The sequence below is a fragment of the Haplochromis burtoni genome, unplaced genomic scaffold, assembly GCF_018398535.1.
Source record: "Haplochromis burtoni strain Fernald_Lab_line unplaced genomic scaffold, NCSU_Asbu1 Contig_213, whole genome shotgun sequence".
Lineage (NCBI taxonomy): Eukaryota > Metazoa > Chordata > Actinopteri > Cichliformes > Cichlidae > Haplochromis > Haplochromis burtoni.
In genome coordinates this window covers 415,167-441,978 of record NW_024582574.1, presented here as the reverse complement: position 1 = coordinate 441,978, position 26,812 = coordinate 415,167, and the positions used below count along the sequence as shown (strand labels likewise).

At 40.1% G+C, this 26,812-nt stretch overlaps 1 protein-coding gene across 3 annotated transcripts in view; it reads right to left on the bottom strand.

The window, feature by feature from the left end:
- tll1 (tolloid-like 1) overlaps positions 1 to 26,812 on the bottom strand; it is a 59,203-nt gene that overhangs the window by 24,472 nt on the left and 7,919 nt on the right. For all 3 annotated transcript variants that reach the window (XM_042226473.1, XM_042226474.1, XM_014338228.2), the window contains 13 exons: positions 14,890 to 15,012; positions 14,635 to 14,715; positions 12,435 to 12,608; positions 12,222 to 12,339; positions 9,342 to 9,520; positions 8,664 to 8,769; positions 7,376 to 7,500; positions 3,990 to 4,105; positions 3,637 to 3,739; positions 2,850 to 2,966; positions 2,462 to 2,607; positions 1,872 to 2,067; positions 1,609 to 1,734 (listed from right to left, as the gene is read on the bottom strand). In XM_042226473.1, coding sequence (XP_042082407.1) covers positions 1,609 to 1,734; positions 1,872 to 2,067; positions 2,462 to 2,607; positions 2,850 to 2,966; positions 3,637 to 3,739; positions 3,990 to 4,105; positions 7,376 to 7,500; positions 8,664 to 8,769; positions 9,342 to 9,520; positions 12,222 to 12,339; positions 12,435 to 12,608; positions 14,635 to 14,715; positions 14,890 to 15,012 — 1,710 coding nt within the window. The remainder of the gene's footprint in view (positions 1 to 1,608; positions 1,735 to 1,871; positions 2,068 to 2,461; positions 2,608 to 2,849; positions 2,967 to 3,636; positions 3,740 to 3,989; positions 4,106 to 7,375; positions 7,501 to 8,663; positions 8,770 to 9,341; positions 9,521 to 12,221; positions 12,340 to 12,434; positions 12,609 to 14,634; positions 14,716 to 14,889; positions 15,013 to 26,812) is intronic.

Here is a 26,812-nt window from a genome sequence, read left to right as displayed (position 1 = left end):
TGGGAGCAGTAACAAAGGTGTTGCGTTTATATTTTTGTTGAGTGTAGATCCATTTGTCGTGGTATTTATGCCCATGATGAATGTAAGTAAACTTCTAAGCACAACTGTATATGTTTTATTATGAAGCATCAGGAATCTCCAGCGCCAAGCAGAAGTGAAATGATGTTTTGGTCACTGTTACAACTACTACAACATGACATGATTTCACTTCCTTCAACAGCAGGATTTTTTTTAAATGACAGGTTAACCTTTTTTTTTTTTTAAAAAAGGTCACTTACTATTAGAGGAAATATGGCATTGATGTAACTAATTATAAGGCAACAGCAACGCTGTTATGCTATTATCAAAAATTTTATATTAAGAATGCTATAGCTAGCTAGCCCAAGGTGAGCATACATCAGGTGTCAGACAGATATGTTACCATTTGATTTTACTCGAACAGTTTAACCTTCCACATTTTTGAAATGCTCCAAAAATTAAAAGGTTGTTTCATTACCTTTTCATCTTTGCTGGTTAACACAGACTAGAGAAAAAACTGATCAAATTCACTTTGCTTCTCTATGGCAATCGAGTAGCAATTTTTAAGGGGGATCGTTTCCATGCATGCTAATCACTGTATAAATAAGCAATGAGTCATCTAGGTACCTTAAATATAAAAATGTTTTATTATTGTCTCTCTTTTATGACAGCTACTTTCAAGCACCTGTAGTCCAAAACCTAAGCTAAAGAGGCGTAAACGTCAGCTGCATGTCTCTGCCCCGGAGAGTCACTGCACTACAAACACCTGCAGTTCCACAAATTCTGGTCGGTCCCCCAAAACCTTTACCACAGAAATATCCAGGTTTACGCCCTGATACAAATAACAGCTTCAGTCTCTAAAGCTATTTTTCTTCAAAACTGTGCTTTATTTTAACTCACTGCTTTTCGTGTTATTAGGGGCGGGGTCTGTTTGAGGTTTCACTGTTTTTAATTTAAAACTCTGAAATGCCTCTTAGCTGTGTTTGTGGTGTTGGAAGCTGTCGGAATACTCTCGAGGGAATTATCAGATAAATAATATTCCTTGTTGTGTGAATCACTGTGCTAACAGCCTGACCAAGAAGTCCTGTTTCTTTCACTGAGTGTAATCTAGTAGTATTTTAATTTAATTTATATGTTAGCACTAATTAGCGGGCATCTTTATCTGTGCATGTTGTGTAACAACATGTGTGACTTTATAGGATACTCACAAAACACCTGCCTCATCTAAGACTCTCCTGACTGTCTTTTGACCACCAGATGTGTACAAAAATGTGGCTACTTCTCTGAAGAAATACTGAAAGGCATCAATTTAAGTTAATTTCACTAGAATAGCTTTAATTTCCTTCACTCTCAGAAGTGGTTTGGTTATTTGTTTCAATATGTTGCTCATTACAGAGTAATCTTGAGGGATTACAGGGCAAAGCATGTGGCCATGAGTCAGAAAGATGTTTTTTTCCTGTTGACGGCGACCATTCGGATGTTTTTTAGTTTATTTTGCCAAGTAACATTCACATCCTACAGAAACACAATACAGAGGAATGCACATAGAAGCAGGAATGCAGCGTGCCAGGCACACATACTAACTGTTACCTTCACAGCTCTTCTTGTCAGGGGCTAGTTCATAACCTGGGTCACAGGCACACTTGAAGCTGCCGAGAGTGTTTACACACCTCTGTTCACATCCACCATTGTCTGGCTTGGCACACTCATCATCCTCTGAAAACACACATACACGTCAGAGTGCATAACAAATGCTTTGTGAAAACACAATCAACTGACGCACAGCTTCTCTTTTTCTCATAGTCACACACACACACACACACACACACACACACACACACACACACACACACCTTTGAAAAAGTTAGCAGCAAAGCCGGCCTTGTTTACAGTCCCATCTGAGACAAACTTCATCCACAGCGTGTGTGAGGTAGAGCGCACATCCTCGGGTTTGTCGTAGCCACAGAATCGCCCAATCAGAGGGCTTGTTTCGAGCGGGCCATCCCGAACTTCCAGGTAATCGTAAGCGCAGCTGTCGTGCCTCTCGATCTGCACCAGAGGTATGCACAACCAAACAGTGAGATACGCGAAACATCGAAACAGCTCGTGCTTAATCGTCTCCCTGCATCGTAGCTCATTTTTCCCTCTTAATCTAAGCTAAACTGAAAACACGACCTTTGACCTTACCCATGTGGACTGAGATTGAGTCGTTTAGCAACCTGACATTTCAACAGCATTCAAACTACAAAACTAATCCTCCGCTGCCTGCTGTGTGTCCCTGCACACTCACACAGACACACACATGCATGCACCACTACATTTATTAACTTCTTAGCAGCTCTACAAGCGTGAAATTTGACCCAGACATTCCTAAGCACAAGCACGGGATACACATAAATGCATGCACAGAAAGGCACACACACACACAAAAGGAGTGAGTCACCTCGAAGGCCTGGAAGCTGAGCCCAACGTTGTATCCCTCAGATACAGCGATCCTCCACACACACTCTTTGGAGGGTCTGTAGTCATCAGGATAATTGGGAGACTGAATCTGCCCCGAGTCCTTGGTGATTTCCCCTCCACAGATCGCTGCACCGGGGAAGACGAGAGGAGAGAGAAAGGTTAGGTGTGCATCAGCTGCACTGACTAAAGACACCTGAAACACAGTCTGTGTACACTATGAATAATGAAAGCCCCGAGATAACTCACAGAGCACATAAGGTCATCAAATTCACAGGCTGGAATTATTATTCACAGTAATTATTTAAGGTCTCTGGATTCGAGTGTACGAATGCTTTTATTTGTTAGTTTGTTTGAATGAAGGCGTTTACCTTCGTAAATGGCAGCGAAGCCTTTTCCTACCCAGTTGCTGCTGCTGCGGAACTCAATCCACATCCTGCTATCAGTTGAAATCAAGACGTCGGGAACTTTATCTCCGCAAAACCTGCCTGTGAAACACACACGCAAAAGCAAACCCTTTAAGTCGTGTCATTCAGTGACTGCTGGGGCAATGCAATTCACAGCTGACAACATGACACTGTTACAGCCTCCTCGTTCATTTCAGTGCGATCGCTGCAGCTGGCAGAAAAAAATAAAGTCATCTGCCACTTAGAATGTACAGGCATTCACACTGTGTAAGTAGAGTGCACTATAGTGTGTCTACACGTATGTGTGTTGTAATACAACAGCATACTGTGGAAGCATGAAGACAAGAAGAGAAAACTATATTGCTGCTGCAATACCTTTGTCTCAGAGGAGTTTAAACAGCTGTGAAGCATCTTGTTATCTCATCAACTTTCACCTGTATTTCCTCGCATGGATTTCACATAACACCATTATGTGTGTTAGTGCAGATTGTGTTGATGTATACAATTAGCGCAGTTGTCAATCCTAACACAGCCTTAAGAGCAATTAAATGAATCAAGAGGAGTTAAAAACCTCTTATCTATTTTAGAAAATTGCTCCTGCTTCTTAATCTCGGAGTTTTAAAAGCCAAGTGGAGTGGAGGAAAAGTGAGCTGCCACAAGCTAAAAATAGGAGTGAAGTTACTCATTAACTTAGTCAGGGAGTAATAGAGTAATTAATTTTAAGGCAGTCAGCCTGCTTCCTGCCTCTTACCAAGCAGCGGAGCTTTCCTCCAGTATCCATCTCGAACTTCAATGTAGTCATACCAGCACAGACTGCTTTTGTACAGATCCATGGTGGTGAAGTTCAGAACAATCTGGCAGAGCAAAAATATGGAAAAACAACAACAACAGCAAAAACGTGTTTAGTAAGTTTAGTACAGATCTGTTCACTGAAGATAAGGAGAGTGAGAGGACAGGAAGAGTGGCCTACCTGCAGTGTTAAGACTTAATCAATATCCAGTCACTCTGGCAGAGGTTGCTTATTTTTTATTGGCTTTGCATGCACATTCACTACACTGTAGGGTGCTACTGAGTGTGTGCGCATGCATGTGTGTATGTGCGCACCTTTTCTCCGGGTGTGACAGATATTCTCCAGACACAGTGTGTGTATGAAGGGTATCCATTGGGGTAACCAGGAGATGAGAAGTTGCCTGTTGACTCTTGGAGCGTCTCCCCACATGCTGCAATACACACACACACACACACACACACACACACACACACACACACACACACACACACACACACACACACACACACGCACACACACGCACACACACAAATGGAGTTACATTTTTGTGGCAAACCCTGCCATCGTGTGCAGTCCTTTCAGCTTTTTACTGATGGTTTACAATCGGTACATTACTAAAGAACACATGGCTCTCATATTTATTATTACTCTCAACCTTCACAAAATGTTTTAACTGCCATTTTAAGTAAATATATTTCAGGCTATTTATTCAAAACAATAGCATCAGACATGCTCTGTTTGTGAGCCATTTATGTGTATATTATCTGATGCATCCATATGGAAACTGTTAGACATTATTTCTGACGTAGAAACAAACTCGCGTTCCGTGTTGCTTTTGGCTTCTTTCAGTTTTGCATGTAGGAGGCTACATTTTTTTGTCCCTGTGTGCATCCGTGTTCATGTGAGGTCCAACCTCAGTCATGAAGCCCTTTCACCATTTAGCAGAATTAAACATTCCTCAGTAGTAAAGTCACTGACTGTAAGTGAATAGAAGTGGCAAACTTTTAATTCATCACATAGGAAAAGAACAACAGGGCTGAATGGAAAAAACAAACCCGCTGCTTTTCTCTCTTTATCCGTCATCTTGAGTTCAGTGCTGTCATTCTCTTTCAAAAGGAGGTTAGCCAAATGTGCCCCTCCAATCCCATGATGCATGCTGTTTTCCCCCCACAATGCCCTGGGGCTCTGTTCATCTGTCAGTGAATATGGTATCACTCAAATATGACCTTATAAGGCTGAAGTTGTATCTGTTTGCAGCTGAGACCCACTAACACAGACTTGCTCACTATAGACAATCAAAATTATTAATGGTATGTATGCATATAGTACTGAGCCACCCATCATTTCTTGATATTTTGCTAGGAAAATAGGAAATAGGTGTGTACTGTTTTAATGAGGTTGAATGTCAGTATTTGGTGTGACCAGTTTTTTCTTCAACACAGCCTGAACCCTCTTAGGCAGCTTTCTAGTAATTTCTTTAGGTAGTCTTCAGGAATAGTTCTCCAGCATTCTTGCAGGACATTCAAAGCTTTGGATGTTGGCTGCCTTTTGTTCTGTTCTCTGTCAGAATGATACTGCTTCAGTAATGTTGAGCTCCCGGCTCTGGGGAGGCCGATCCATGACTGAAAGTGTTCTGTTGTGGATTTTGCTTTCAGATCAACTTTGCCTCCTATGTTGATCTTTAGAGTTATATTAAGTTAGTTTGATGTCTTTTAAACTGTAATATATGTGTGTGTTCATGTGTAACAGTAAATGAGACTACATTTACATGTAGGTATGGCTCTGAATCTTGTGTAGTGTGTGCACTGATCCTTTAAATTTGTGAGAACACACTTACATCAAATGACCACCGCCATCCATTGTGGTTCTGTGTAAACTGCTGGCATACACACATGTCAGATCTCACACGTCTTAAGTAGGCCCGAGTGACAAATTTCACATTAGTTGGCTGAATTATCTGACACGTCATAGACTTGGGGATGAAACACATTTGAATTCATCAATCCATAAGAACTGTTACCACTGACTTTCATTCCAGTTCTTGTGTAATTTGGCAAACATCAGCCTTTTCTCTCCATTTTCCTTCCTTAAGAATGGCTTCCTGACAGCCATCCTTCAACTGAGAGCATTTCTGGTGAGACTGGGTAGATGGATCAACTAAAGGTCCAGCTGCAGGTCCCGTGTCAGCTCTTCGCTGGATTGTTTATATTACTATTTAGTGAATCCATGAGTTTCAGATACTTTTTTTTCCATTTTCTTTTTCTGTCCTCTACTTATTCAGTTTCCTCAAATTATTTAGGGACACACTGCAGAGCAAGTTTTCAGCTTATGTTTTTAATTAGCACGTTATTAGTGCAAAAATACTATTTTATGCCTTAAAACACAATCTGAACTCAAACTGTGTTATCATTGGCGTTTCTTCATAGATTGAAATAAAGACATGGGACATTTGCAAAGGCACATTTTTATGCTTAAATGATTAATAGATCAGTTTTAAGTGAATTAACCAACACAATTCCTCTGAAAATGGTCAGGTACACAGACTGGACTAAAAATGAGTTGTTAAAAAGCAGCTAATGTCCAATAAAATAAATCTTTGAAAGAAATTAAAAATAATTTTAAATTATTTTTTAAATAAAAAAAATATTTCTAATTTCTCCTTAAACTGGCTCCTTGGAAGCAAAATGCAAAGAAATGAAGAGCAAATCACAACTTTTCCACAGTACTGCATATGTCAGCAGTAATATAGTAACAGAATACATACATTAATAAAATAAAACTGTGGTTTTATTTAAATATGTTATTTATTGTGTCCCACACTCCGTAGATCATGAAGCACAGAGCTTATTGTGTTCAGTGTTCAGTTATTCAGCCAACTACTACCTTCATCACATACCTCCTATAGCTGAAGTTTGCCTGCATATATGGCTGGACTTTGGTGTGCTGTTGCAAATCGCACAATAACACACTGCACTTAACAGTTTAATAGATATCCAGGTGCAAGTGCAGAAATAGGATCATTAAAGGATCAGTAAATTTTACTGTGTTTCTACAATGAAACCAGAGCAGCTCTTCTGTCTGTAATGCTGACTCTTTTGCTTTAGAGATACGCATTGATTTTGCTGCTGTCAATTTGTGAGAACAGTACACGTAATCAAAATGACCAACACCATGCCAAAAGTTTGGCATGCATACTCGTCAGACCTCACATCCAGGCCCGGGTGACGATTTTGATGTTAGCTGGCCGAACTGATGATGCCTCATAGACTTGGGGATGGAACTGTGTTTGTGCGTCTGTGTGTTTTCATATGTGGTCAAAAGTAATGGCATCATTTGCAATTATAAACCTTTGTGACATCGCTGCACTTCATTGTGAGAACAGATCCAGATCACATTAGAACGACTCACCGGGGACCAGAGGAACGCCAGACAAGCACGGGCGTGCACTTGAAATGTGTGTGTGTGAGAAAAAGACACTGAAAAAATGGAGGGAAGCATCACATGAAAAAACAAAACATGTTACTCAATTTCATGTCCAGACCCTGGAGAATGGAGGGCCGGGCCGGTCTTACGCCAAAGACGTAAGCAGATAAACACAAGTAATTTTTTTAGGTACGCGCTATGACGACAGCACTCACATTCACTGACGCACACAAACATGCACAGACACACTGCAGACTGAAAGTAAAAGCATCTGTACCTGGACATCTATACAGCTTTCTTGCCTGTGCAATGTCTCCTTTACTGAGCCTGGTCCGCTGACCAATTGCAGGCCGGACCCCATTTTCATCTCTGGATGGAAGGATGGTGTCGAGGAACATCCCACTTCAGCGAAGAGAAAAGAGACAACATGTCATTGCAACACATCAGTAAAATTAAACAACAATCTAACAGTATGGACAAGCAAACAATTTTCACCCAACCATTGCAGTTTTGTGTTTTCTCTAACATGTGCATTGGAACTGACTGGGGAATGGGAGGGCTTATATAAGCGGGTATGGCGCAGATTAAAAAGCATCCTCAGTCGGAAAAAATGTAAAGTAAACCCATGACACTTTCTGCTGCCAAATCCAAACTTTTTTCACCATTTTAAATGGTGCAGATGTATAAAAAAATTGGAAAAGATTTCTTAATTCTGAAAGGCTTCCATCAGCTTCACTGCATCATGTAAACACATCTGATTTCAGATGAAGTAAATGTGCTATAGTTGTCAAAGTCCACACAAGCACAGCTCAGTAAAATATGCTTCAAATGCAAAGTAAATCATAAAATCATAAAAGTTGCAAAGCAAAAACAAACAGTATGAAATACATGACATGGTAATGAGAGGTGAAAATAGTTTGCGTTACAATAAAGTTTGCCATTTTCACTCATGCGCTTTTCTAGACGCCCCTCTGAGCTTCATTTGACATTATAAACTTGCGCAGCAATCAGACTGGACATTAAACGAGCTTTAGCCTGCCAGCTACCTAGTGTAAGCAATGTATGATGCCCAGCTGAACAGATGTAAGAATTGTGCAATCAGGTAGTTTTAAAGCTAGAGCTCTGTGTCCTGCTGCCTCCAGCAGCAGCATCTCCTGAATCAAATGGAGCATTTATGGTAGTGGGAACTACTTCCTGCTGTGTACTGCATGTGAAAAAGATCAACTTTGGACAGGGTCCCAACCTGATTCTCCTGAGGTTATGTAGCGATCATGTGAGAAAGAAGCTTTTGACATGTGGGTAGGACACCTAAAAATTGTTAATTGGCAATTATACCAACGCTGGTTCACAGTGTTTCTTGTTGTGTTACTATGTGAGTAACACAACAAGTGAGGTGTTTAATTTATGCATAGCTGATGTTTGCGCACGGAAAGACAGACTGGAGCTAACATAATAAAACCAAACAAAACAACAACAGCACAACACAGAAAAAGCCCAGACTTTACTGTTAATAACTAAATCAATTTTGGCATATCATAATCTTTGAAATTCAAACCACTGCTTACCGTGAGAAGGTGTTCCTGGCGTAGTGCATGATGCTATCAAAATCATATGGCTCCCCAAGAGAGTTCACCTCCCCTGGCTCCATCTTGAGGAAGTTATATTCCTGGCCTGGGAACCAGAAATTCCACGCACGCCGTACAAACACACACATACGCACAAATATTTGCACACATGCAGATGTAGCAGCATGAGGAGGTTTTAGTTTGATCAACAGTCAGACTGTACCTACTTAGTTTGCTTTCATAAGTGCAAAAACAAACAGCCTGCGCAACACATCTATAAAAAAAAAAAAAAAGACTAAATGTGAACAGAAAGGGTATCTTGGGGCTTTTATTCAAATACTTAAAGTCCAGCAGAGCAAAACTGGTGAAAGCTCTGATTTGCTTCTAAATAAAGCCGTGGGTCAGGTCTGAGATACTGCTGTGTGATATGATTTCACACCTGTCAGATTACACTGTGGTGCAGAGAGGTGTGTTTGAGCAGAAGTGACAGACTGTGGTGAGAGCGGTCCAGGTGACTTCACAGTCATTAAAAGGCTCCTTCACACTCACTCAGCTTCTAGACTGAGTGTGAATTTGGAAACGCACACACTCAGTCTAGAAGCGTTGCTGTTTGTCTGCGTCTAGAAACAACCTGAGTGATCCCAGCAGAGACCACAGGTGTCTAATAATAGGTCTCACCTGGTTGGATGTTATCCCGGATGATGGTCACGTGATCGTCACGGTCGGGCCGCGTGTGTTCGTGCCAGAAGCCAATGACGTGGCCCAGTTCATGCACCACAATGCCAAACTTGTCACAGTTCTTTCCTATGGAGATGGCCTGGGGCCCGTTTCCACGACGACCCACATAGGAACAACACCTAATGAGGATTAGTAGGAAGTTGATAGCAGAGAGATAGGTAATTTACTACACAGTTGGCAGTGGAAATAAGAATCTGCAGTGTTATGTTCAAGTAACAATAAACGCACACACACACACACACACAAGCGCACACACATCTTTTCAGGATTTCCTGGCCTCCACTACATCCACAAGAGGAAAAGCGGCAGGATTTAGGTACATAAAACACTCTGATAATGCTGCGGTTTCATAACCCAATGCTGTGAGAATTCACATATCGCTGTTCAGAACGCACGCATGCACATAGACACACACACACACGCTTTCCTTCTCTTTTGCTGGGTAGCAGAGACATTCGTGCCAGGCTAACAAATCTGATTAAAGTTATCCAGTGAGCTTATTGCACGGTAAGGATCAGGAGTCACTGGAGTAGATACAGTCTCACTCTCTGCTTTTTTGGGTGGGGGGGTGGAGGGGTGGAGGGAAACCGTCAGTAAATTCATACAAACACACAACAGATGTACATGTACTGTGGTTATGTGTGCATTTTTATTTTATGTTTCCTTGTTTGTCTGATTTACACACATCCACACTGCACATCCAACCTGCAGGGTACTTAGACGTCAGCTTAAAGTGCCTAATGCAGCCAACCAATCACAGAACACAAGCAAGTGACATCACCAGTTAACACATAGATATTTTCCTCACCTGCTGGTTTTTACATTTAAAAGCAACCTCATTTGGACTCATCCATGTATAACTTTTTGAGCTTCATCAGGCAACAAATATTATGGTTTGAAGTATTTTTGATGCTTGTGGCTGCACGGCTGGAGATATCAAAAATGCAATTTCTTTTTAAGCACTTTATTGGAAAATTATAAAGATGTCTTTCACGATTTCAGAAAAAGAAAACCACAAGTTAAATTCCTTCTTCACACAAAAACACTGTCCAAAAACTTCACATATAAATTACAATTGCTCTAAAATCGGAGATGTTTATTGTCTCCCGTTAACTTTTCCTTTAAATGTGCTTCAGTGCTTTTGATTCATGATGCCATGGGCACATTTTAGTCTACGAGGTTTGATACCACAGTCTGTTAACATGTTTGCAAGAAAATTTCCAAAGGTACCGAGAGTCTGCAAGCAAGCATGTGATTGTATTTAATTCTCCAGCCATAAAAAAAAGTGTTTCAAGATGTGACTTTGCCACAGTCAACAAGAGTATTATAACTAACTCAAACCAAAAGAGAAACCAAATTAAAACTACAAAAAAATATTACAAGAGACACTAAAAGAATCCTAAACTGAATTCCAAATTTATTTATTTATTTATTTAAATCAAATTTGACTCTACACATCTACAGCTTGAATGTTGAGGTAAGGTTACATTTCTCAATGCATCAAAATAATTGATCAAATAAGTGTTAAAAGTTAAAATGACTCAGCAGTCAGAAGCAAGTCTTAGAAAATGTTATGATCTTCTTTTTAAATTTGGTCAAATTTTTGGGATGTCGTGTCTGTGACCCAGCTAGGCTGTGATTGTAAAACTTGGTTCAATTTTAATAATAAAAGCCGCTATAAACTATATTAAATGTGGGTGTTGATTTACCTCACTGGGTTGGGCAGGTAACCCAAGGCTAATGCAAAGGCACTGGTTTCTTTCGTATTGCAATAAAAACTAAAAAAGCCCCAAATATGTAAATATGTTTAACTCTAACTGAACAAAGACAAAAAAATACATTAAATTGTATTTATACAGCACCAAATCACAACAACAGTCACTGCAAGGTACTTTATATTGGTAAAGACCCTGCACTAATGGAGAGAAAACCCCAACAATCAGACGACTCCCTATTAATAATACTTGGTGACAGTGGGAAGGAAAAACTCCCATTTAACAGTTAGAAACGAATAAAAGAAAAAAGAAAATGGAACTATAATAACACTGACAAGGATGCGGTGAAACTAGCAGGTACTGGATATTTGGTCTTGAATATTAAGTTTTGAATGTGTCTGTTCTGTTAACCACAATAACCAGATAATGAGCGTTAATAATAATCTATGTACACATACTGTAATAACTACACAGTCTCTTAATGTAAACTTTTGTGGTGCTAGCAGAACATTGGATAAAAAAAAATCTATATATTGTGAAAATCCTTGTTTCAAAAACATGAATTAAAATTTTTGTTACTCCAAGTCAAAAGCTCCAATTTTGCATCTATAAAACACTTTGTCATATAAGCAAAAGCTGGAACGAGTGAGGATTCTGCATTTTGACATTGTTAATACTTGTTAAATAAGAATTGTTTCTAGGTCATTTTTACACCAACTCTGTAAAGTCACAGTTGGAGCTGGATATCCTACTCTTTCAACCATGTGCACAACACTGTCTCAGAGCGATAAATGCCCTGATCTCAGGCACCCTACAACCTCCCATCCAGTCAGTTGAAGTGTCACCACTGTACAAACACACTCTGACCCACCGTGCTGCCACTCGACAGAACAATGCCCTTCTCCAGAATATGAACAAAAAAACTGCACGAACATACAAACACTTAAGCCAAGCGCCGTGATTGGTGGGATGGGGAAACAGGAGCAGGACAGGAAGGAAAGTAGAGCTATTGTTGAGTGACCACATCGTCTCTCTGTGTGACAAGGTCACTTGTGAACTCTAGGTACACACACAATCACAAACAGACACACATTTCCAAACCAACCCGCATGGTCTGTAGGTGAAGACTATGTAGCTTTCTTCATCTGTCTTCTCAATGAAAGTCACGCATGTCTGTTTCTCCCAGTGGCGCATGGCCTGCTTGAACATGGCCCTCTGACTGCCTGAAACACACAAATTTTACATCCTCCTTTTACACAATCACTCATGAGTGTGTGATTTACTGCTGATCGGGCAGCCGTCCAGCGGAGTTGCTTACCAGTGAAGTTTCCTCCTATGACGTAGGGAATGACTCCTCCAGGCCATATCCTCTCAGCTCGGGAAGTGGCTGCTCGAGGAATACGAGTTTTCACAAACTTTCCATTCTTCCCAGCTTTCCCACTTTGGCTCTTTGGACTGGCAGCTCCCTTGCTGTCATTTTTGGGGAGATAATCTAACAGAATGGTGAGAGGAAAAGTCACAGTTAATTAAGTGTTGTGTTCAAACCTAATAAATGTTATAAATATGAGGTCATAAATGTGCTTCCACAGTATTGGATAATGATGCTTCTTGTTATATTTGACCTTTCACAGTTTGTTTTAAGGGCCCACAGTAATAAAACTCAAACAGACATAATGTAGTTATGCTAATGCAATGCAGCTTTTTACATTTACATTGAGTCAAGTTCTAAAAATAAAAGTATAGCAAACTTTCAGTGGTGCCAGATATCAGTGTGTAGACCAGAGGTTGTGTTGCAGCTTTGTCAGGTCTATCAACACTTGGAAGAACTGAAAACAAGTAAACTTGTAATGGATTCAGTCTCTAGATCTGCTTCTGGTGTCTCTATTTCCTCATTGTGAAGTACTTCATTTGCCTAAACAGCAAAACAGGCTTTTAAGGGTTTGATGAAATTTCAATTTAAAATCATCCCAGAAAGATGAGCAAGTTGTCTGAGGATTCTTGGAAGGAAAAGGCACTTTTCTAACAAGCTACCATGGTTGTTACTTTCTACGATGTGATTATTTGGTGCTTCTTCTAGAAAAATCAGCTTGTCACTGATTTGTGGTATGACTTTGGTTTTCATGAGTGGGCCCTCATAAAAGTTTATGGTGTAGTTACAGCCATGTGAAAAAGAGAGCTTTCACAGCAATCTGTGAAACATGACATATTTCACTGTGTCACAAAGCAAAACTAAACTGCAGAAGCAGAGGGTGAAAAACGTAGTACAGCCTTACTGCTTCTATTGGAATTAAGGGTTGAAATAGCAGCCAGGTGCTGCTAATTAAATGCACTTAAGTAACTGATCATGAGCAAGTGTGAGCACCTCCATAAAACCAGAACTTTCGGCAGTCTGGAGCATTCAGCTGTGTACTAACGAAGTGCCACAACCTGGATGACCCCACAACGCTTGGACTGCAAAAAACCCAAGAGCTACATCTGAGACTCTACAGGCCCCAAAGTGTTAAACGTTAAAGTTCATGACAGTTACACTTAGAAAGAGAACAAGTATGGCTTGTTTAGAAGGCTCTCCAGGAGAAACCCCAAAACTTATAGAACAATGTCTTTTGCACAGATGAAATTAAAAATGAAGATGGTTACCCATAATGCACAGCACCACATTTGGAGAAAACCAAATACAGCATATCACCAAAAAACACCTCACAGCAGCTGTCACCACTGTGATGGAGCAGTGATGATTTGGGCTTGTTTTGCAAGTAGTAGACCACGAACTCCAGTATACAAAAGTATTCTAGAGTCAAATGTGAGGCCATCTGTTTGACAGCTAAAGCTCGACCCAAATTAGGTCATGCAATAGGATAATGATCTCATGCACCACATGAAATCTACAAAAGAATGACTGAAAAAGAAAAGAATCAAGGCGTTGTAATGATGCTGTCAAAGTCCAGACCTCAACCCGATTGAAATGCTATGGCGGGACCTTAAGAGAGCTTGCATAAGCAAAATGCCCACGAACCTCAAAGAAGTGAAAGAGACGTTGATATGAAGAGTGGGCCAAAATTCCTCCCCAACAATGCGAAGGACTGATAAAGTCATACAGATAATGATTACTCCAAATTATTGCTGCTAACGGTGGTTCTCCTAGCTAAGGAATCATGGGGTGTGCTTAGTTGTTTGCAGGACTGTATAATGTCCTGTGAAAATTATTTCACATGACACAGCATATCACCACGATTCCTATTGAATTGAAAGAAAAAAAGTTTATCTCACTGGGACTGTAGCCTAATTTATGTATCTTAAATGCTTTGCTGTGTCTTTATTGTTTTTTTCTTGGTTGCAGTTGCAAGGGGAAAAGAAATTTTGCTTGCAAAGAAAACCAACAGGCTGTCTAGGTCATTCAGTTCCATAAACATTAATGACTAACAAAGTAAGTTAAATAAAGTCCCTAAGCTCCACCATGCAGAGTCAGCAGGTTTCATGAAGTTTGAAAAACAGCATGGGATGAATTTTAGTTTGCTTACCAAAACCAAACCTACGTATTCTTTCTAGCAGAAGGTATAAAGACCCTCTCTTCTTCAGAGTTTCATGTTCCTCGATTCCACCTGGCAAACAAAAAAAAAAGAAAAGAAAAATTAGACAATGACAGATCCTGTTGTCCTCAGGTGACCTCCTGTTTACTTCCTTCCTTTTCAAGCTACTCTACTCTGCAACTGATGGGTAATGACAGAGTTTCAAAGAAAACACAAGACAGTCACAGTTAGAGTGAGTCCACTTACCAGACGTGTGCCCCTGTCGAGAGTGTGTGTGCATGTGTGTGTGTTGTGTCAGGTCTATCGTCCTGTCAATCTGGAACATGCGCAGGTCTTCCTCATCTAATGCGATGTCACCCCAAAATACAGCTGGAAGTAAGAGAACATTTTCCAGTTATTATCAAATCCTAATACTGTTATAAAAACTCCTTAAAAACTCCTTTGTCCCACACGCCATCAGACTGTTTAACTCCTCACTGGAGGGGAGAGGGAGGAGAAACAGGGGGACAAGGGAGGGCGGGAACAACTGAGTTGTAGGGGCTTTTCTACATGGTGCAATATTTGCAATATTTGTTTTTTGTTTTTTGTCTCTTTCTTATATTTGACTGTGCAATAATCACTGTGCAATATACTCACTCAAATGAGCAATCCTATTTATCCATATTGTATATTCTGTATCTATATATGTGTATATATGGTGTATTTATGCTTATATCCTTACTCTCATTCCCCTTAATGTATCTGTAACATGCAACTTCTTTCGGTGCTTTGCTACTGGAAACTGAATTTCCCGGAGGAACCCACCCGAGGGATTAATAAAGTTTCATCTAATCATCTAATCAAAAAGTGAAAATGCTTGCATTTCTGTTGACCATCTTAGTGCATGCTTGTAAAGTTCAAACACAAAGACCCAAAGCTAAACCATGACCAGAATCACAATGTGCTGAAGTGTAACAAATGTGTTTTTCAGTTTGAGACCAACAGGAGCCAAAGAGTGTGATGTTGTACCGGCTAATTTAACAGCACAGCAATCTAACTAAGAACAAAACAATGTTTCTGAAGTTTGTGAACTTCAGTTTTGATGGCTCAACTTGAGAGACGGTGACCACGTCGCAAGTGAGAGACTGAGGGACACTGCACACATAGACAGCAGTAACTTAGGGTAGCTCAGGTAGCTCAGGTGGCAGAGCAGGTCAGCCACTAATTTGAAGGTCGGTGGTTCGATCCCAGGCCGCCTCCTGGCAGCATGCCAAATATCCTTGGGCAAGATACTAACCCCATGTTTGCCTACTGGTGGTGGTCAGAGGGCCCGGTGGCGCCAGTGTCCGGCAGCCTCTGTCAGTGCGCCCCAGGGCAGCTGTGGCTACAATGTAGCTTGCCATCGCCAGTGTGTGAATGTGTGTCTGAATGACTGTGAAGCGCTTTGGGGTCATTAGGGACTAGAAAAGCGCCATACAAATGCAGGCCATTTACCAACTTACCAATCACAGGTTTGCCCCTTCCCAGAGTCTACACTGCTGTAATTCAGTTTACTTCAGTCATATCTATATAGCAACAAACCATAACCCTAGTTGCATTAAAGTGGTTTATACTGGCAGGTAAGGGCAATATTGGTGAGAGGAAACCAGCAATCAGATGATCCTTTATGAGCAGCACTGAGCAACAGTGGGGAGGAAGAACTCCCTTTTAACAGTAAGGAACCTCCAGGAGAACCAAGATGAAGTACAACCAGGTCAACGTGAGACTATCACAATCATGATTTATGAATTCATTTTGTATTTTAAAAATATGCTAAACTTGTAACTGAGCCCATAAACTCACAAGAAAAAATGTTTCTACAGGTAATAAATGTGGTGAGCAGTGAGATAATTTTCTCAGAGACTGGTTCATATGTATGAGGTGTTTTTCCAGAAGCACTGTAGTTTATAAATTCTTGAACCTTAATTTGTACATGTTATATAATATATAATGTCTTTGTAATGTGCAGCCATATATGATAAATGCCACTACTCAAAGTAGTGGCATTTATCATATATGGCTGCACAAAAAAACCCTAAAAAAACAATGAATAATGAAAAATAAAAGTTAATTACAAGTTAAACAGAATATTGTGTTTCAAACACCACATGTACAACAGTTTGTGAGAGTGGAAATGGAAATCTTTGTTTCGTTCTACTTTTATTTAACACATGGGAACAGAAAGAACTTAAATGTACCTGTAGTCCTATTGTAAACTAACATTTCAAGGTTGTTACAGCAGGGATTTATTTGTTCTGAAGTCTGATTCATGTTCAAAGTATTTAACCTATTACAACCTCCAGTTCAGTGGTCGTGGTTTCTCGGATTAGGGAAATACAAATATCCTTTTGTTACAGTCTGGGCAGCTGCTAAGGTAGATGTCACACATACCAGGAAATTACTCAGTGACATCTATTACTTTTGAGGTGATGACTTAATTTAACCTTCTGGCAGTCAACTGTCTAACTTCCTCCACAGCTATACAATCAATTGCCAGATCCTCTGCTCTAATATACAGAAATCTGTATCTGATATAAACTCAGAGATCAAAGCAGCTGTGTATTGCTACACAGACACACACACACACACACACACACACACACACACACACACACACACACACACACACACACACACACAGAGCTATCTTCAGTGTTGGGTGTAAACATGTTAATCGTGTCTAATCGTGTCACATTACATTTTTCGGTAACACAATAATGTAACCCATTGCTGCACTAAATTCAGTAATCACATTACAGTTACAATTACATAATCACTTTCATTACAAAGGTTCTTCAGTTGCATGCCGGGCAAATGGAAAGAAAATCATATGAAAGGTGTCTTTTTCTTGCAAATACAACATCAGCTCTCCACAAGCAGCTGCACAGACAGCACGTTAACACAAACTAGTCAAGAATCAAGAATGGCCTTAAAGTTGAGTGCATGCTGACCCCAGCCAAGCAGCCAGAGCCTGAATTTGAACAGGTAACAAAGACAATGAAGGGCAGTCAGGCTTAAAGCCTCCTTTACACCTGTACATGTTTCTACAGTATAATCACTGTGGCAATTACTTTGAAGTCTCTTTGCTCTGGTTTCAAACTTCGCTTCATGTTCAAATTTAAACACTGTAAAAAAAAAGTGTGTGTCCTCATTGAGAGATTGGTGTGTTAGCATGTGGGGCTATGGTTTATATGCATTTCAGGTCGTCTTATGAAGTAATGTATAAGTAATGTAACAAGTAGTGTAATGAATTACTTTCTCCAGGGAGTAATTAAGTAACCTCAACACTGGTAACAGTGGCTGTTACAGTGGCCTGAAATCAGGACACTCACTGCTCTGCTGTTTACTCTCTCTACTCCTGCCCTTGCATCCTCTCTTTTTCCTGGACAAATGAGATATAATCTATCAAACCTGTTCTGGGGCTACCTCGTGATCTTCTACCAGTTACTTTTAATGAAAGTGGAAACATCCGATTGGATGCTCAGACCACTTCAGTGGGTTCCCCTAAAAGCAAAATAGGAGTGTCTCCAGTCTTTGCTTCCTTAGGAGCTTCAAGCTTCAAGCGCTCCATTTTGGTGTTTACATTTCAACAAAAGACAACCACAACATATTAGCCAAGAAAGCACAAGGAAAACTCCTAAATCTCTAAAAGCTCCATGAATAAAATGCAGGATTTCTGAAAAAAGGACCTGAATGTGGCTGTGCACCTTCACTCCCCATTCATTCTCCTTTCAACCATCCTGCTGAGAAGAACAGATTGATGTTGATGATGCTGACATTAAAAAGCAGTCCAAAAACCTGTTTTTGCTTCATTTTTTGATATATTAATGAGATTAATGAGAAAACATGAAGTGTAATCATTTCAGGGTGACCCTGAAAACAGATAAAAATGTGCATGCTTAAAAAAATCATCATTTATCTATGTTTGTACATGAAAAGGACAAATCAAAAACTTAAACAGAACTTTTGGTCCAACATCACTGTCAAGGAGCACGCTGCTTCGATTTTTCAAATGTCAGGTCTACAGGCGAGCTGCAGTGATACCTTGATACCTTTGAGAAGCTACACGGTGGCAAAAACAGCTGCACTGCACGTACTGTAATAGACCTTCCCTCCTCAGTCTCTTCATCACCTCAGTCCAACACACACACATACACATAGACACACACGTAAACACAATTACCCCGCTAGCTTGTAACAATGGACAACTGAACGATAGTCATCTCTGAGTGATTAGCTGAGCTGAGTTATTGGCCTCCACAGGGATTCAAGACACTAATACACTAACAATGGCACGGGAGAAGATTGTCATTTAGCTAATCGGGATTGCCGCTAAAGGAAAAGGGGTCAGGGTGCCATTGTGCTCAACTCGGCACTATTGTTACAGAGAAGAGCAAACCACGGCGTCCATAGATTTATGAATAACAACATCAGATGCAGTCTGGGAGTGTGTTTGGCTCAGTGGTGTTTTATATTTTGCTTAGATTGGAAGGATAGCAATCTAAATTAGAGCTGGATGTGAAGCAATGTGTTTATTTTTATATATTATGTAAAAAATCACCTTTAAAACCAGAAAGAGCCAGCATTTGATCAGGCTGCCTTAGTATAAACTGTGGAGGTAGCTTGAAACAGTAAAAGAAGTAGATGTGCGAAGATATGCATTTATTAAACATCATGGTAATCCCTGCTTTTATTACATAATTTACCAAATGCACATTGTACAATCGAGAGAGAGCAACGATCACCGCAAATGACCAGCAGCTGGCTTTGTTCGCACAATAGTCCAAAGTAGTCTACAGCAACAAAACGCATCAGAATTTAACTTCTGAAAGTCTGAAAAATTAATTATTTTCAGTCTTTCTTTAATTAATCTTTCATGATTCACTAAGTCTGACTCTAACTTTGAGCTACAGGTGGTGGTTGCTACTGGGTTCATGCTGAGCTCCACAGAGATGACCAACCAGTTTTTGGTATTTTAATGAGGGTAGTACGTCACACAGCTTGTGCACAGTTCAGCTTGGAAAGAGATTTGTTTAGGAAAATCCATTCTTCATTTGTCATGAATGGTACTAATCAAACTTCTCGCTGTCATTTTTCGAGTATTTGCAGCTCTGTTATTTATGCAAGAGTGAATGCAAAACAGACTCTGCTATCCCTTTAAATATATTTTTTCCCTGGGCATTTTATAACGAGAGTCTGGATTGGATTAATCCCTGGTTGAAAGGAAAACCATTTAAAAACATATATAAAAAGAGGTTTAATACTATGTGAAAAGGCTGATCTGGGTGCGACTTTGACACATAAAGTCGCAAAAACAGCACAATTACACCACCACGTTTTTAAAGATGTGGTCTGGATAGGCCTATTAGAATTGTTATTTCTGACGCTAAATTGCTGTGGGTGACAAAGTTTTCCTCTAGTATGTTCTCTGCGTTCATAGTGAGCCACAGAAGAGTGAAAAAACAAAAAAACTGAACAAACAATCGACTTAAATCTGCTACTTCAACAGCAAGAGGACAATGTGACAATCCTCGTACAAACACAGTCTGCATCACCTTGCATGTGCATTGGAAAAAGACTTTCCCTTCATTTTTGCTCCTATTTGTGGGGCAGCGTGAATGTGACAGTGTCCTGAGATTACACTTCTCTTGGCTCTGAACATTTCAGGACAACAAGGGAAAAATATAAGGACTAAAAGTTTTCCAGAGAAAAGGAGCTGACACAAGCAGAGATACAAAGTGAGAAGTGGAGGGGGAGTACAGTGATAGTAAGTTTGGCCCATTGATCGTTAGGGTCTTGTTAATCCATAGAGATACCATAAATAGCCCAAAGTCAAGCCACGGGGTGAGGAGGGATGAGAACAGTGATGCAGGGAGATGCAGGAGGAAAGGTATTGATCCAAAAACCCCAGGACGTCCCAGGAGGTCTACATCATGCTGACCAGGGCCTTACTGTTCGCCCTTCAGCAGGGGCACTGCAGCAAACACACACAGTAGCACACAGGGACACACACACACACAACAGTAATGCACCAAACACAGTCTGAGAGGTAGAGGCATCACTACTCACACGTATTCACCCCACCAGCCCACCATGTTGCCAGCTAGCAGCGAGACTGCTTTGTGTCTTATTGATCAAGTTCTCAAGCAGACACAGCTGAAGTCAGCTTTCTGCAAGTAATTCTGCAGCCTGACAGCGAATGTCCAACAAATGCGAGCATCACTCATTGTCATCTGAACAAAGCACGCACACACTGATGCAAAAGAGCAATCAAACATAAGCTTTTAATACAATGATAACACAATGCGATTCAATTAGGATTTAAATAAAAAATAATGGCTGCCCTATTTTAGTCATGTATTATATTTCCCTGCCTGAACTTTTATGGTTGTTTATGATTTTTTTGTGATCACTAGATGAAAAAGATTTTTGTTTTTGCTTGGGTTTCTCTTAAACACTCAGTGAAGCAGTCGTTGCCATGTTCATTTGAGTGCTGCCACAGATATGTTTCAATGCATTATCTTTCCCAGTAGAGTTTGTGATAACAGCATTCAAACTGGAATGATAATACTAATCCTAATGCTATCAGTGAAATGCATATTTAATGTTGATTGATGTATGATTTGTCTCTTTTTTGCAAAACAAACTACGCTCAAAATGCGAGTGCAAAGAGGTGGAGAACGAGCCCATAACTATAACTGATGAAGTTAAACAAGAATTCAAAGCAGTTCGATCGAAGTGATTATTTCCTGTGTAGTAATGTTTGTCTGGCTTCAGCTTTGTAACGTACCATCTGTTTTCAGAACAACAATCTATTAAAAAATAGCCTGAATGATAAGTATGTATATCTATGAATGCTCAACACACCCTGAGCACACAGCTTACAATGTTATAGACATCTGTAAAGGAGAATGTACATATTATTCATTGCATCTATGCTGATTTATTCATTATGCTTTCACTACCCTGAAAGTGCAGGTCTATAGAGAATGAGGTCAATATGCTGTTATTCCATGCAATGAGTTGCAACTCAGATGTCCAGTTAGTCCTTTTAATTACTTGGCAGGTTTGTAACACAGCCACTGATGGCTATGTTCCAACCAAACAAGGCATTATGGGATTGCTAAGAGCTACGCTAACAACAACAGCGGCATTTCAGGCATTGAAAATTGCATATGTGACCAGAGAACACCTTCATTACCGCATCTGTCGGTATGGATTTATTGTGCAAAGTTTCCAAAAAGACAAAGAGACTCGAGGCTTCATTAAAGCTTTTAAAAAGGGTTTTGATCACATCACAGCCCTCGTTTAAAGGAGACGCCAGCAGCTTTCAAGGGAAGAAAGTAAACTACTTAGTTCTCAAGATATTTAATCTGTCACATAAGACATTGTCAAACTAAGATGGTGAAAATGCAGCTAGATTAGCTGATTTTTTTAAAACAAATTTGTTTGCTTAAATGTTATTTGTGATAAATGTAGCAGGTGTTTTTCTGTACATTTTGACTGCACTACAGTACAGTATACAATTATGCACTACTGCGTTCTGCACTCATGCTGTACTCACTGGGGTGTATCTAACACAAACACACATACACAATGACTGCACACACCTCACTAAGCTCCTCATTAAGCAAATATAAGGTCACAGTGTAGGTGGGCTAAGATGTGGGCATCCATGTGTGTGAACGTGCATGTATATGAGCCCGTTCACTCATGTGATATTATTATGCTGTATATAAATGTGGCTGCAAACGTGCCGTTATATTAAAAAAGAGATTATCTCGGCCCCGTTTGAGGATTTTCTCCAAAACTAATCATTGTGCAAGCTGCTTTATCTACTTTAACCCTTTGCGACCAACAGCAGGTGCTGCAGTTCAACACTGATGGTGCCAGAAAAGGTCATGATGAGGCAAAGTACCAAAAATGCAGGCCTCAAAGAGTTACAATATGGCATGCTTTTGAGGTGAGAGCTTATGAAGTGGATTTATTAAATTGATGCTCCACCCAAATATCTGTTCACTATTGAAACCTCAGCTTTGTTAAGAAGGAAATCTGTGTTTATACTGTAAAGACCTTTTTTGTGCATTTTTAAAAAATATATATATACTGTGTGTATGCTCTGTTGTGTAGTGATTACCACATTTGCCTTACACATGAACGATTCCCAGTTCTAGACCAGGAGGAGACATGAACCCAGCCTCAGGGGTCACAAGCTGGTGTAATCCTAGTGCCGGATAAACAGGAGGGTTGCATCAGGAAGGGCAGCCAGCGTAAAATTTGTGCCAAATCAAATATGTGGATCCATCCGCAGTGGTAACCTCTTGGGAAATAAGGGAGCAGCTGAAGATCATTCCTTTGCATTGGTCAGAACTGGATTATCACACTTTGATTTACCCATTGGTGCTCCTGATATTTTGAAGCATTACTTCACTGTCTGGCTTCAAATTCTTTTACTTCTTTAGGCTCAGCCTCGATTTACAAAAAACATTATGACTTAGAAACTATGAATCTTACAAGTTCAGTATGTATTGTCAATATGTATAAAGTACAATATAAAGAGTTAAAATATCATGTTGACCTCTGACCTCTCCTTCAACATCAACAGATTGATCTGAAAGTCAAAGTTTCTTACTGCCATTGTTTGTATCAAAAACATATTGGCATATAGAAAATCATATCTACATGTATATGTGACACGTATATCTTCTAAATACCACATTATAGTTTGCATCCAAATATCATGTCACATTTGACCTCTGACCTCACTTTTACACTTCTACCCCAAAGTGTGTTGCATGTTTAAAGACAGGGTTGCTAAGAGACAGAGAATGAGCTGCCTAGTTAGTCATAGTGGTATAATATCATATAATAAGATCAAGTTATTCATGTCAGATCGTTTACAAATCAATACCTGTAATCCCTTATCTGACTTTTACTGCACTACAAACTTCTTGAATTTAAAAACCCAAATGAATTTATACAAAATACAATATTTCCTTTAAAGGTAAATATTGGAGAGTGAGCTGCCTTGGTGAGTTTGCTTCTTATTATCTATTTTACTCCTAATTTACAAAATGTGCAAAAAAAAAAACCAACCACCATATTCGGTAAGTTTTGAAACTGGTGATTGAAACCAGGTTAATATCTGCAGAGGCCATAAATAAATAAATAGTCTTATAGTCTTGCATAGCTTTGATTGATTTTACCAACCAAAGGAGTCAGTTTAAAGCACTTTCAAGTTGGCCTTCCTTTACAGAGTACACAGAGGGGGGTTGTGTCAAAGCCTATGTGTGACACAAGCCCACGTACCAACCTTCATAACGTTCACAACACTCTGATCGAACATTCGATTCAAACACAAATTGTAAAGTGTTGAAATTCCTGGAGATGCTACATGGATTGTCTCTATGGATTTTTTTTTATCCCGAAACCCAAAATAACTGCTGTGAAACCAAACTGTCCAAAGCCCCCATTGTCCATTGTGAAGCAAAGTATGACTTTGAGTAGCACTTGAAATTGAAACGGCCGTTTCTATTCTTCTTTGAGTGTTTAAGATGGAATAATGCTGAGCTACTGCACTTACGCCAAGGTGCTGGAATGTAAAGAGATGCTGCAGTTTTTCTATCACTGGTAAAAAAAAAAAAAAAGTGAAAAATGTAGCTGCTTAGTCCAAGTCCAAAAATGTTCATACCCACACCCTGCTGCAAGTAGATTTGAAAGAGAGAGACACAGAGGCAAGAGACAAGAGTGACATGCAATAGAAAAAAATCCTGAATAACACAGGGTACTTACAGTGTTGGTGAGTATTCACTGAATTGAAGCCATAATTAGAAACTTTAAAATCACCAGTCGCACTGAGGTCTGACTCTATACAAAACACGCAAACTCTAATTATATATTTTTACAGACGTAAATATAGTCCCAGACACTGACAAAGACCCAGTTACACACTTGTACACTGACACATCACTGTGTTTACCTGCGCCACAGTGTGCGTGTGTGTTTGTCTAGAGATTAGAATAAGCACAGTTTCTTCATCCGTGAACACAGCTGAAAACAGATGGCAGGGCCGTGAGGCACACACCTGGACATTTGAAATGACCCGGAATGAAGTCCAGACTGATCATAAACAAATCCAGTTAACAGGAGCTTTTGTCCAAGTGGAGCTATTTTTAGTTTTTTCAGTAAACATTGCTTGTAGTCTATGCCAAGAGATCAAAAGGAAAAGAAGAACATGTTGTAAAATGCTATGGATGGAAGGTAAAGGGTAGAAGAGCACAAATATGTTGAGTAAAAATCACCTTATCTCCACTGTTCATTGCTCAAAGGGGGTTTTCTCTTTTTCTAAGGTCTTGACCTTAAATGTGCTGTGACCTGAGATGACTCGTGTTGTGAACTGGCTGCTGTATAATTAAATCTGAAATGAATGAAAAGATTTCAAAGGCCTCGCTCACTTAGAACTCTGAACTATAAATTGACAGCGAGATCGCGCAAAGACATGTTTGGTATGAGACAGAATAACATGATATCATATGACGCATGCACTCACAGAGCTGGTGTAACCCCCTAATCACTTTACTGTGACACTGGGATTCCTCCCTAGCGGGTCATGGGTTTGGCCAGACATTGTGACGGGACGTGATTACGGCTCGGTTTCCCGTCGGCGTGGCCCGGGTCTGCACCCAGGGAACGAGCAGCCAACTGGCCTTTAAATGCACAAAGTCACAGAACAGAGAACAATGTTGTTCTTGTTGAGATCGCAGATCGCTGAACCCAGGTTTGACTACATAGTTTCAATTACCGGATGAGTAACTTCATTTGAAGTTGGATTTCAGTGCAGTTGCCATAAATGATCAGTTTCAGTTAGATTACAGTGCATAAATCAAGTGAAGGCATGAAATCTTTCCAGTGGAGCAGCATTCACATGAGACTCAGGCGGAATTGATTGACTCACATCAGAGGAATTTTTAAAATAATCAACTTGTAGCTGTTGTTCGTCCATCAGCTGTGCCTCAAATTCCCCTAAGCAGTATGATATTGAGAGGGAAATGGAGACATCGTTTGGTGAACTCTTTACAAAGGAGAAGCAGCACCACAAGGAGTCGTACAGCAGCAGAAGACCAAAGAAGAGGAAAGAAAAGGTACGATGAACTGCCCTCCACAGTCACCTGATCTCAATAGTGCTGATTATCTATGGGGGCAATTAAAGACTGAGAAAACCAGAATTTATGACATCATAAGGATCCTAAAGAGATCTTTGTCAGAGATCTGAACTCAAAAAGATATTTCTCTTTACCTGGTTTGGTTAAACGTATCTGTCTTCAGCCACAGGTGACAATACAGGCTAGCTCAGCTACATGGTCATCACTTTTTTTTCCTGTAGCGTTAGCTTGCTTAGGCATCAAAGATCACAACTGCAGCAGGTGGAGTGTAGGGAGGAGTTTGCTGCTACAATACTTAGACAACAAAACAAGTTTGACTGCCAGGAGAAAGAGGCTTTTCTTCAGACATTAATGTGTGAATGGGTCTGGTTTTGTATTTTTTATTTTTTTGCTTCTATAAATACCATCAGGGAAAGCTGGGTGACATAAAAGCACCTAGACATTTAATAATTGAACGGTGCATGGCAGGTGGGTGATGTGAAGGCGATGCTGACTCATGGCTTCTGCTGCTCCGGAACAATGACGCTCCAGAACAAACAGTCGGCCCTGGGCATGGCCGCAGAGTTTGTGCTGAGGCGGGAATCCTGAGGAAGACTTCGGAAGCTCAGTGGCAGGAGCACTCTGCTCGGGAAAATCCTGTTTAATATAATATGAGTGAGACCACTTGCTCCCTCGCTAACACACAAAGATGCAAGGCAGCCACGGTGCCAAATGTACACATACACATGTTGCTCTAGTTTCCTTCCTACTGATGAATGGGGGAAGGGATGAACAGTAGCTGCAGCTCATGTCACGACTTGGTGGGCTGCATGTACAGTACACAGCGAACATATACCTGCACAGGCGTTCAAATCCCAGGATCTGAGGTACGCTTGGGACACTTCTAGAAAATTTAAGTGTGAGTTAAACTCGTACTAATCAGCTATATTGGTTATCATTACTAATTTCTTTTTCTCTATGCCACAGTGGGTTTTAAATCAAAGAATAAA